Source organism: Anser brachyrhynchus (assembly GCF_964034855.1).
Source record: "Anser brachyrhynchus genome assembly, chromosome: 1".
Taxonomy (NCBI): domain Eukaryota; kingdom Metazoa; phylum Chordata; class Aves; order Anseriformes; family Anatidae; genus Anser; species Anser brachyrhynchus.
The window spans coordinates 183,836,680-183,849,809 of NC_137694.1; the positions used below are offsets into that span (position 1 = coordinate 183,836,680).

The window sequence follows — 13,130 nt, forward strand, 5'->3', positions numbered from 1 at the left end:
AACTGTCCTTGTCCCTGACTTGCTGTATAATACAACATAGAAAATTTTTATTTATTTATTTTTCCACAGCTACTGCACTAAGGTGCGTTATTTTCCCAGCCTGGAGAACGCTAAGAAAAAATCACCCATAACAAAGACACCACCTGGGTGACTGAATTGACTCGTAGTCCCAGGCAATCACAAAACACATATTTGGTTCAAAGTGGTTCCTAAAACACCTACTGTCCCTCACCCATCCCTCACAGACCAACACTTGCCAGCACCCATCAACAAGCTTGTCAGGTATAGCCCCTACCAATTTGGCTTGTGGGTTGGGTAAGGAATTTCCTGTCCTCTCAACCTGATCGCTGTCTCCAAAGCGTGACCACCAGGGAGAATATAATATCGCAGTGAACACCAGTGCTCTGGTCACAGTCTGCCTCCAAGGATTTAAGGTAAAATATTCGGGGCAAATTGTGCAACAAAGAGGAGAGGAATTTTTCTGGCCCTTAAACCCAGCCAGTGGATGCCATCAGAGTGGGATTAAAACAGTATGAATATAGGTCAAACATTTATTTGAATAATATATAATTATAGTGTGTTCTCCTTTCAAATGTTTGGAGTATAAAGGTTGGTGACACAAGGATTCATAGTGTAAGCTTTATTTTCAGAAACCAGGAATTCTTCCACTTAACTCTACAAACCCTTTTAAAATATAAAAACTCCTTTCTCTTCTGTTCTAAATTTCAGCACTTCACTTGGATAAAAATCTTTCTAATTCCAAGTCTAAATTTCTTCAAGACGAGATTATATCTCTTAGTATTGTGCAAGATATATCCTTTAACTTAATAGTTTTTTTTCATCTTAGAAATTTACTCCTAAACGTATTTTTGAGTGAGACACCAGGCTCATCTAATCTCCTCAATAAATAGATATTCCATTTCTCTACTGTACTCTTCGATTTTGAATTAATCTTCCTTGAAAGTAAGGGACCAGAAAGCTACATAATTATTTTATTGAGTCATATACATGCTCAGTACTATGCTCTTAGTATTTCTATGCCTTTGCTAAAATGCCTTGCTTAGTTCATTAGGTGTTACTCAGGCTGTACCCCATCTGTTTTGTCATTTCTCCCATTTTTTTATTTTTTTTATTTTTTTATAAGTTGAGTCCTAGGTAACTCAAGGGGAGGGAAAACTCAACAAATACAAGCCCTTTATTGTGAGTTTGAGACATTACTGGATTTCCATCACTCTAGCCATAAAGGTAACCTCACTGTTCATCTTTGATGAAAGTCTTGATTACTGGCAACACTGTGGAAAGCCAGCGGTAACCTCTTTTCAACATAGGAGCCCCACAATCAACTTAGCTCATTTTAGACTGCTCATCAAGCAGTTGATTGCTACCTTTCACTTCTGGCTCTAACTGCCATCATTTCTACATGTAAATAGCGCCATAGAGAAACAGTGTTCAATGTTTTACCTAAAACTAGATGGCTGGATCTATGCTTTTTTATCAAGCCAATTATCCAGTCAAAAAGATTATAAATTTGTTTGCTAGGGTCTACCTGATGTTGCAGTTTATCTCACTTTCTATTTCCCTCGATGACTTGACCATTCTTTTCTCCAGGGTATACTCAAAACTTTTCAAGTGAAGACCCAAAATTTCCCAGACAACTTTCTTTTTCTTTATAAATACAGCCTTGTTTTCTAGACTGTCTAGAGACACAACCTCTGAATTTACAGGTTTATTGAAAATCTTTACTAACACACTTGCAATTTCACATCCAAGTTGTCTTTGAATTCTGAGGTGGTAATTATGCAGGCCCTGAATTTTTCTCTCTGAAGTAGGTTAAGCTTCATTTCCATCTCTGGTACTGTAATTCCTCTTGTTCTTTCCTCATTTCCATTAGGTATCTCACCATTATCCAATGATATATCAAACTAACTCTTTCCCATTGCTTCCAGTAAAGAAGTGGAGATGAATCTAAAAAAAAAAAATTGAATTCAGTGTTCAGCAACACCATTCATCCTTCTTTTTTTCCTCTTGTTTTTTATGGGGTTAAAACAGATTCCTTTTCTGGTCAACAGTCACATCAAGCAGGCAGTTGGCCAGGTATTGCTTCTATACCTCTTTATCTCTGAACCATAATCAACCTGGTGAAAGAATCATTTTTTCTAGTCTTGGAAAGTTTGCCCTTGCTGCTATGTCTTTGTTTGTGGTACTTCCTCTTCCAGAAAGTCCATGGTGTGTTGACCACGTTTCTTCCTCCTTCTTGGACCACTTATTTCTGATCATGTTCACACTTCTGGCTTGGAGATCTCCCATTTCTCTTGTGCATTCGACTTTTTCAGAGGTTAACTAACTTTACCAAGGAGTGCCGAGTTTCCTTTTCCAAAACCCAATGCCTTCTCGTCCTCATTGTTGATTAGTGTAAACTACTACATCAGCTCACAGTTGTTCAGCCCTGGGTGACTCTGTATCCCCAGCTCACTGCAGGATCTTTGCTACTCCTGAAATTTGGAGGAGCATCACCATTTGTTCCTTCACAAGTTACCTGATTAAACAAATAGGTTTCTTGGGACCATCAGCTCAGGAACAGACCTTTTATCTGAACAGTTAGTAGGGTGAGACAAAGAAATGAGAAGTCCAAAATGACTGAATGCAGGCTTATATAAATGGAGAACTTGGGTAAAGACCAGTGATCAGAAATTCAGCAGCTGACCTACATTACCTGAGCATAAATGTGCTCAGAGGCCTCTGCAAACTTGATGTAAAATTTTTAGTTGTTCTTGTCTGACCATTTGTCTAAATGCAAGAAGTCCATCCTGTTCATCTGTAATATTTCCATAGAAAAGGAAAGTTACCAAAATACTAGGGTTATTTCTTCATCCAGTCTGAAATGCGTGACCTTGCTTTAGCTGGAGAGACTTTTGAGGAATGTAGAAGTGAGACAGATCACTGAAAATTTGCTGATTGTCAGATTTGGTAGGGACAGTTCAGTCTTTGTCCCTAGAAATGCTACAAACATCTCTGACAAATCAGTTTGAAATTAATAAAAAAGACAGGCTTACTACAACAGACCAGAGACATGAGATAACTTTCCTTCATTATTAAATGATTGCAGCTGTATACCATCAGCACCCAAAATGCAGAGTAGAAACATTAGCTGTGGCCTGTATTGATCTAGCATTTACAACATTGTTTATCCTTTTAACATGACCATGCAGAACAGATCAGCCTGGGGACAATTAACACTGCTTTAAGTGTCAAAGTACTATTTACACATGATTTTTAAATGCTGCAGCTATTTTTTTTTCTCCAAGCGATTTGTTGACTGTGTTGGGATACTGATTTAGCATGTATATATATAGTCCTTATGGGATGCTCAAAAGCAGTTCAAGTAAGGAAGACGAAACATCCTGGCTCAGTCATCTCAAGTCTTTGGTTTTCTTTTTAATTAACAAACCAGATCTGTGGACAACACAAATTGAGACACAAACTTCAAAATGTCAGCATGCCCACAAATTAAACCACTCCTGGCCAGTACACAACAAACGTAAATGTTGTCTGCTTGCAAACAAGGTCTTTTTAGAGCAAAACAATCCATGTGCTGGGAATTGGTTTTATGAGTGCAATTCCCTCATTGTGCTGCATGGTGTGAGGGTTAATCTAAGAGTCTAAAACTTAATCTAGCAGAATAACCAACATTTAATGAATGCTATCTAACATAGAATTGCAAAACTAACATGCATTGTACATTAAATATTTGAGACTTTCTATAGCTATGTATTTATGAGAAAATATTTAGGTACAATGAGCATTAGCTAGCTATGTTTTGTTGTTTATTTTATAGCTGCTGACTCAAAAAGCATGAATATCTATCTTTAAAGATAAAACTACTACAGCTTGGTGAAAAGGGAGTAGATTATTGTGGATAGCCTACAGCAATGGCAATGATAAGTCATTTGCTTGTAACTTGTATTTAACTCCTTGCATACTAACTATTGCTGAGTGTTCCTGAAATGCTATTTATTGGATCAACAGATGAAAAAATAAGAAAGGAAAATTATGATAATTGGATTTGTTCTATTGTTTAACAGAGTTCATTAGAAATGTCCGGATTAATTGTTGTTCAAAATATAGAATTAAAATGGTACTTGAGAATGTTTTTTACAAGATGTTACATAACTAATTGGAAGGTTGGAAGCCAATCAGCTATTATTTTTGACACTATTTTTTTAAAAACCTTCATTTGATTTTCATAGTTTTTAGGCCTGGATTTTCAAAACTAATAAATTTGGTGCATAAATACGTATAACCCTAACTACTTTATCATTTAATGTAGCTATTTGTCTCCTGAAATTAGAAACAAAATATTTTTAATGGTAGTAAAGTTGGAAACATAAGGCAAAGTAAGTTTCAGTTAATTAAATAGTATACTTTTTTCATAATTTCTTTCAGCAATGAATTTTCAGTGAAAGGTATTATAGATGGAAATCATAGAGAAAACAGTACGCTTATTGAAAGAACAAGCATTGTGGGAACAGTCACCATAACATTACTGTCATTGCCTTGGTAATGTTTTGAAAACTCTGGGTGAGGAGGAGAGCTACTATATGAGAAAGCAGCAAAATATTCATGCTCTGTTGAGACACTGCTTCAGGTATTATTACTATCATTGCACGTGTGTGTATATATATGTTATATATATACATAGGCAGAAAAAAATTCCAAGCAGCCCTGTTTACATGAGCCGCCGTCATGAGTTAATGGTGACCTGAGCTGAGCCCATACATCAGACACAACCCCTTACAACCCATCACCGAAGTTCTGAACTGTCTGCTTCTCCAGAGTTTATTTTATTTTAGCTTTTTTTTCCCCCCCCACTTAAATGGTGAAATGAGATCTATGTTTGCCCACCTACAGGCCAATTCCAGACGGCAACTCTGGAGCCTTTCAGTGTGGTTGAGTTACCCTACCTAGGGGAGAAACTCAGCATGTTCATAGTGCTTCCCAGTCACAGAAGAACACCTTTGTCCCAGTTTGAGTCTCACCTTTCTGCCAAAACCATAACGCTCTGGACCAGCAGCTTAAAGAGGATGAAGATGGACGTTTTTCTACCTAGGTAACTTTATTTCTTGAAGATGGCTTCACTACTCCAGTTGTCAGAATTAGGAGCGATAGTGCTGGCATGAGCAACCTGCAAGACAGAACCAAATGTGATACTTTGAGATCTGTTTTTCTTCACAATCAGAAAAGCTCTAACCCTTTAATAAGCCATGAAGAGGTGAGCTGAGAATGCAAAAATTTTCCAATATGTTCTGTACTGTTTAAAAACCAAACCAACCAACCAAACAAGATCGTACAGCTTTTACTTAGAAGTTGTTTGAGGTATAACAATCTTTTTTAAAAAAAGAGAGAAATGTTCCTGACCTTTTTCTGCATATTTTTTTTTTGCTTAAGAGTAAACATATAACCTTTAAAAAAATAAAAACCAATAGCTTATTTTTTACAACTTGCTAAATACAACAAAAATACTGATCAATTAACTTGCCCCCACCCCAACTTATACCCATTTTTCTGTGCACAAAGCAACTTTCACCCATACGTTTTGCACATTAGTCATGAATTGTTGCTACCAAACGCACATATCCCTGTTAGTACTTTCTATCAGCTATTCAAATGAAATCATGCAACAAGAAGAACCTGGCACAAGCAAGCCTTTTGTAGCTGCACCTACTGTATCCATCAGTGTGGAAGGGCCTTATTACACATTCCTTACAATACAATCCCCACATTAACAAAGCACTGAAAAACAATCTGTACATCAATACTCTTTTCCTCCAAGCTAATTTTGGTAATGTTTCAAAGAGCCCTTTTGCTACAGCTAAATAGGTCATTAATAAAATCACATACAGGAAAACGCAAAGTTCATGTGTCAAGAAGAATGAGAAGCAGTCTGATTGCAGGAGATGGAGGCAAGGGATTCTTTCTGTTAATGTCTTCAAGTGAAGATGAGTTGCTTTTCTGGAAAATATGCTTAATCAGGTGGAAGGCATTGAGATCATACTGAAATAGACGGATGAAATGCAAAGGCTTGAAATAAATTGCATTTGTTCCACCTTTTAGCTCTATGAAACTATGAATGCTACATTTAAATAAAATCTATCATCTTAATTTCAGGTTCAGTATTCAGAGCCTTTTTGACCTAAAGACAGTTTTTTCTGCCTTGGGAATTAGAGACGCATTTGATCCCATCACTGCTAATTTTAAAGGTATTTCAGGTAAGAGGCTTGACTGAATATAAAGTGATCATTGACCCAATGGTTGTAGACTCTTAGATCATATCTAAATGATTCAGTAGACCTGGGCCTGCTGGATTGATTGTGCTTCTTTCTCTGTGAACTCCAAAACACAATTCATGTTCAGCCAGTCTACTTTATTATTGATAACTCCATTTTGAGCTGTTGCTTTGTATGAAAGAGGAATCTGATAGGGACAGGGTTGGTTTGGGGGTTCCCTTTTTATACATTCACCAATAACCCTGTTTTCAGCCACAACTAGGGAGACCTCTCAAACCATTGACTCCTATCAGGGTCCAGCATTTAGTTCACCATTGTCCATGTGGTGGACAAAAATGGGAAAAATATTCATAAAGATGAAATAAGTAAATGAAAGTAAAAATGAGGGAGAAAGGGATATTCACAACAGCAACTTAAGGCTCCCTAGAAAGTCCCCCTAATCAAAGAGGCAGTCAAATTTGTGCATTCCTGCTCATGCCCTGAAGGTTCCTGCCTCCCTCCATCAGCAGGGGAGATCTGAGACCTGTTGTCCTCCCTAGGCTGAGATAACTTGATGCCACCGTCCTTATGTGTTATCTCACTCTAAAGATGCTCCTATATTGTCTCAAAGTGATGCCTGAGTCTATGACAGAGGACATACTCAGGCAGAGAGATTCAAGACACACATGAAGGTTTTAACCTGTTCTCCTATTTGCCTGCACTTGGAGAATGCTGATCCGAAAGCCATGCAGCCCTATTATTTTGTGCTGAGCTAAGAAGTCCTTAATATATAACTAATTTAGATGTTCAGGCTGTCTATATTCATCCATCCATAAGACACCTACAAAAACACAATCAAAATTAGAATCGAGGATCTAACATGGAAGCCAGATACACAGAAAGTAATCGAGAGGGAGATGTATGCTGTGCTGTCCTGCTGAACTTGATGTGGTAAAGAAACCATGGAAAGGAAATGGCAATAGAAGAAAAGCTAATAACATAACATACCTGGTATACAGCATCAGTTCACATGTTGTAAGGCAGATAGTACATACTCCATGTTATTGCAATAAATTCCCTGAAAGTTAAACATTGTCGAAAATTATATTCCTTCTAGTAAGTTTTAGGTATTTCATAAGCAGTGCAATCTTAAGAATATTTTAGAAATCACAAGAAGGGCTTCAAAGTTCAAGTAGTAATAGTAGCTATGTTTCATTTATAAAGGAAAAAAAAGGAAACCAGCAGAGGCCAGGCACACATCAGTATTTGCCAAGCAGCATTGGATCCTGATGCAGGCAGTGCTGCTCCAGCTAAATACCAAAGGACTGGAATCCTTTGGCCTAGCTAACCTTCAGGGTAGTTCAGTTTCAGTCTTTGAAGTAGTTGCCCAGATAAAATATCTATTATGCATTCCTTATATTCTGCAGGAGTTATATATAAAAAAGGTAAAAGCATTCTAAATTAATAAAAAAGTAAAAATGGTGTTCAAAGTAAGGTTCAAGAAACCACTGCTAATATTCACTTGTTTTTTTTCGTTGTGTTTTTTTTTTTTTTTCCCAGAGCAAGCTGGTCTTTATATTTCAGAAGCCATTCACAAAGCAAAAATTGAAGTAACAGAAGATGGTACGAAGGCATCAGGAGCTACAGGTAAGTCACATATACAAATTTAATTTCCACTCCCGATGCTTATCACTAATTAAAACAACAGCTATTCTTTCCTTTAAAGAAGCATGCCAGCATTTAGAAGTATGCCTAGTCTAAATGCAAACATTTGTATTTAACACATTTCCATTTTACCTTTGTGATTGCTCATTAGAGCTCTTAAACCTCTTCCCTTTCCATGTCTGATGTTCAATTAAGCATGCAAATGATCAAGTGAAAACCAGCTTTGCCAGCCCAGGGAAAATCCAGTTTAACAAAATAAACCCAGATTTCTGTTGATCAGATCACAAAAACAAATTAAGAAGGTTACTATCATTTCATCCATAATTCCTGAAGGAATTACAAGGTTTGTTTTCTGAATATTGCCTTTTTGGTAAGCATTGAAGTTCATGATGTGAAAGTTTCTTCTTCATGGAAATAATTACAGGCATGTTACTTAAGCACTTAGGACAGTGACAATTTGCATGCAGTAGTTTCTCATAACATAATTTCCACACACGCAGCAGGGGCTGGACTACAGAGTTGACAAATTACCTTTGTAAGCTGAATGATGTTTCCACAAATCCTTCATCGCATACAACAGGGGAAACTGAAATTACTGAGTAGTGCAATTTATTTTTTAAAACCACGTGAGCTTTATTAAAACACCCTGCATTTTCATCTCCCTTATGGAAGCCTCATACTCCAGAGATGTTCCAACCCAGAAGAAGCCAAGATTATTGTATTGTGGGTATTACACCCACAGCAGCAACTTTGAATAAGACAGATGCTATATATACACATACGTATCACAACCACTTCTCATAGCTAAGTTAATCCTGCTGTGGAGCTGTAGAGTTTTAAATCTTATGGCAATTTTCATCTTTAACAGTGCATTCATATTTTTAGTATTTTTTTGCTGGCAACTCCTGTACAAAAGAAAAGCTTTTAGGTGGCTCCAATCACATACCAAAGATTAATAGTAATCAGACAACATCTGACCTTTGCTCCATTGAAATCAATGCCAGCACCTCCATTAATTCCAGTCAGACCAAGCTATGAAACTGGTTTAAAAAAAGTCTAATTATTTTTGTTTACTTTAAAAGCTCTGCCTCTAGCCACACAGTGACTTGAAAGCTAAAGGTAGCTTTTCTTAGAAGCACTGAAATAGCACCAAACTTATTTTATTGAGTCCTACTTGATTTTTTCAATTGAATTCTATTTTTACCACTCATTAAAATAATCCAAATCTTTGTTGTTTTCTTTGGACAATATAGTCTTAATATTAGATAGCTACAAAGAAGAATTCATTAAAACAAGGCTTATTTCAGTAATTGCTTTCTGAGCCATCATACTTTTTAAGGACAATTTATTTACTCTCATTAGCCCACAGTCAGAGAGAAGGTTAAGTCACATAGCACTTTGAGATCAAGGATAGTTACATCTTGTTGAGAGCTCTGACAAATTCCAGGATGACGTACTACTTCTCTGCTCTTTCCCATTGAGAAGAATGGCAATTTAGAAGAATACATTCATGCCCTGCTTATGTTTTGACTGGAACAGCAGAGCTAGGAATCGGCTAAGGGGTTGTGTAATGGCATGGTATGACTTCAGTAGAGTTAGGGGTGTAAGAAGATTTTTTTACCTTTGAAATCCAGAGCCAGACTGACTCACTTCAGCAATGAAGTACACATGCATCGTCTGCCTGTAATCTCTCAACACTTGTTCATTCACCTAGACCGATTTCACTGCTGGCTAAAATCATTGTTTTATCCTTGGAGCAGCAATTCAAGCTCTGGTGTTTGGTACCGTGAATATTGAGGGCACTGCACAGAAAATGGAATGAAAACGGACATGTTTTACTAGATGTTTTCTTCGTTGCATTACAGCAATGATATTACTAAAAAGATCTCGAACACCTATTTTCAAAGCAGACAGACCGTTTACTTTTTTCCTGAGACAAGCTAATACAGGTATGTATGCTGTCTAATTCAGTAGCAGGATCATTCACAAGTAGCACTGAAATCAATAAAAAGTTTGTTGTACATCAAGCGACATTCTTCAGCCTACGAAATTTTAACCACCATGAAAATAGTGGGTTTAGATTTTAAAGCATACATAAAGAATAGTTTTATTGGTTTGTTTTAAAAATGGTAGTCAAAGCACAGAAGTCAAATTCCCTTCTTCCATTTATAAGAGCCTAAATAACCTTTCCACAACTATTATAGACACCAGAAATATCTTACTGAAGATCTTGAATGCCCCAGCACAGGAGACAGACCTCCACAAGGCAATTCAAATCATGAATTGGCTGGATCAGTATCTCAAGTTAAAATTTAGATCCTCCCTGTAAACGAAAGTTGCTCATGCCTACACAGACAGCACACAGCAAAATAGACTTGTGATTGTAGACACCAGGCTTCCAGGGCCTGAAATTCCCTGTTTTGATTCCTACCTCAGCAGTTTGAAAGGCTATAGAACTTCAGAAGTTCTGCAGACTAACAACCTTTTACCCAGCTACGGCTCAGAACATACAGAAGCCAACTTCTCTTCCCTCATATCATAAATATCAGCACCTTAAAGGAGATTGGACTCTTCACTACTTCGCATCCTCATGAAACACTCAGGCTATCAAAAGCCATAGATATTTACTGTAAGTAATTTGGAAACTGAGACCTCAGCCCTGCAGAAAAAACTAACTTGTATATTCCTTATTGCAAGGAACTGCCAAAAATGTATTTTCTTCTGCAACTGGTAACTTTCTTGCTAACAAGCTTCCCCCAAACAAACAAAAAAATGTAGAATATACCTGAAAATCTGAAGCATCACAGTGCTCTTTTGGCTTCTGTGTCAGACTCTCTCTCCTTTCAACTGTTGAGTTATATAGACTACTCCAGATTCTCTGCCAAATGAAAACACCATAAAGCTAGTTGACAATAACAAAGAATTTTTATGCACCTTTAGCAAGTTTTTGCTCCTCTGCACTCCCAGGCTAACTCCAACAACTCTTACTCTTCCTTTCAATGCAGTAAATTTGCACCTTAGGTCTCTTCCTATAAAATCCTTCAAACCACCACGTTTCTCTTATAATTCTGGTCACTCCTGTTTAGATATCCAGGGAACGTATAACCATTCTTAGGGCTGAGTAAAACACTGCTTGGGGCCTGCCAAAAGACTGAAGGGAATCATTTTCCTTACCTGCTTACAAGAAACCAATGACGTTCTCTTAGAGTGTGAATACATGTGTAATTAACAGCCTTAAAAACTTTTTAAAAACCAAAATACAATTATTAAAGACTAAAGCACACTAATTTAAAAATGCTTTGACAATCATTACCGTTTAGTGAATAAACTTCTCTAGCAAGTGTGGAATTGAAAAAAGGCACTAAAAAAGGAAATCTGATCTATGAAACCTGAGCCACAGACAGATCAAATACTGATTCGGGAGAATAAATTTGCTCATTTACAGTATATGATAAATTGTTTAAGAAGGAAATCAGATTGTAACAGGATTCTTACATGAAAGAAAATACATACCCTCTAATCAACTCAAAATGAGAAGAGCATTTGTATAATTTAAGCTTATTAATGAAAAAAGGGAAAACATTCAGGCATTTTGCTTAGACTTCATGAAGTTTTTCCAATGGGAAAATGGGAAAGGGTTCTACTTCTGTTCAAAGGTGATTCTTTAGTCAATGCTTTAGGTAAATTTCTGGTTTTGGCAAATTTCTGGTTGGGTTACTATTTAGAAAGGCCTTTTAGTATTTTTTTAGTATTGAAATCTTTATATTATTCTAAGGCAAGCATGCAATCACAGGCATTTTTTCTTTCTATACAATGAATGATTACAAATCTGCTAGTTCCACGCTTAATTTAAGTATTTAAGCTGTACTACGCTTTTTGAAAACCTGGTCCCAAACACTAAAATAATTTTAATATTGTTTTCATTTACAGGTTCAGTACTCTTTATAGGAAGAATTACAAATCCTTCATGATAAATGCTAGTCAATTACACTGTCTTCTGTTCCTTCTACGGTAAACCTTCTTGCAATGAAATTAAAGGCTACATTATGTATATATTTAATAAAAGTGTTTAAAACAACAACACTTGCAAGAAAAAGAGCAAGTCCACTACCTGATTACTTCATACAAACTATAGGAAACAGTTGTCTAGCAATCATTAGCACCACAACTGCAGCAAAGACTGTATGCATATACACATTTGAGGAAAAGCTGAACAGATTTTGCAAGTCAGGTCGATTCATTCAGTATCAAGTGTCTTACAGAATTACAGAAAGGCCAGGGATTCAAGCATAACTTTACTTCCCTTCCCTGAAGGGAAAGACTTGAGAACAGAACTGACGTTCAGTCTGGTCCCAGACTTAACTATAATCTAGCTGAGACAGGAAGGTAACAAGCAAGCAGCAAAAAGCTGTGAAAAGTTCAGAGGTTGTTCCAAAAATGACAGAAGGGCAGGTAGGAAGTAGATACACCACTGAATCAGTAACAAAAATATTACTACCAAAAAAAGGGTAGCAATACCTACCTTCACTGTCTTTATCTTTTCTTTTTAAATGAACACAGCATGGAACACATTCCTGAAGAACACAGAATGCAGCTAACAGTATCTTGAAAAATGGCTTTTTCAACACCCTTTTAAAAGCTAAGATAGTGTTTTAGTACAAGTCATCAACTGATGGCATGATGCATCAGAAACCCCTGCCCATAAAGATTTTAGGTGAAGACCACAAACCACCAACTCTCAAGAAAAGCATCAGAGGAGAGCTGCTCCCATTGAGTCAAAGCTTTCCAGAAGTTAGCAAAGATGAAAGACAGGACCAACAAAGTATTCAGTAATAACTTATGTCCAAGATTGCTGGACTGCTCCTCCCATTATTAAACAAAAGATTCTGACACAAGTGTGCAGAATTCCTCAGAGGCTACTGACCTCTGCTTTTCTACACTGTATCTTCATAAAACTGTGTCATTGATGTCAATGTGCATACAGTACATAAGTTTGTTACTCTAGTCACTAAACAGTAAAGCACAAAGTACACAACACTAAGATCATCATCCTGCCATAGTCACGACTCTGCTTTTGCTTTTCTCTCATTCTGATTAAGAACAGAATATCCAGTGATACAAAACTGCTCATTATTTGGTATCACACTGACACTAAGGCATGGAAGTTCTGTAAAAAGAAGGCAGAAGGAACCGTTCCAAGTA

At 36.8% G+C, this 13,130-nt stretch overlaps 1 protein-coding gene and 1 long non-coding RNA gene across 2 annotated transcripts in view; one reads left to right on the plus strand and one right to left on the minus strand.

Annotated features, from left to right (window-relative positions):
• SERPINE3 (serpin family E member 3) overlaps positions 1-13,020 on the plus strand; it is a 28,215-nt gene extending 15,195 nt beyond the window's left edge. The window contains exons 4-7 of the mRNA XM_080569681.1: positions 4,909-5,107; positions 6,166-6,266; positions 7,824-7,910; positions 9,794-13,020. Of these exons, the coding sequence (XP_080425807.1) occupies positions 4,909-5,107; positions 6,166-6,266; positions 7,824-7,910; positions 9,794-9,894 (488 nt within the window). The 3' untranslated portion in view covers positions 9,895-13,020. The remainder of the gene's footprint in view (positions 1-4,908; positions 5,108-6,165; positions 6,267-7,823; positions 7,911-9,793) is intronic.
• On the minus strand, positions 14-9,903 carry LOC308183527. Its single transcript, XR_013942466.1, has 3 exons — positions 9,550-9,903; positions 5,037-5,182; positions 14-3,453 (listed from the first exon to the last, which is right to left on the minus strand). It is a non-coding gene; the product is annotated as an uncharacterized lncRNA (long non-coding RNA).
• Positions 13,021-13,130: the final 110 nt, after the last annotated feature.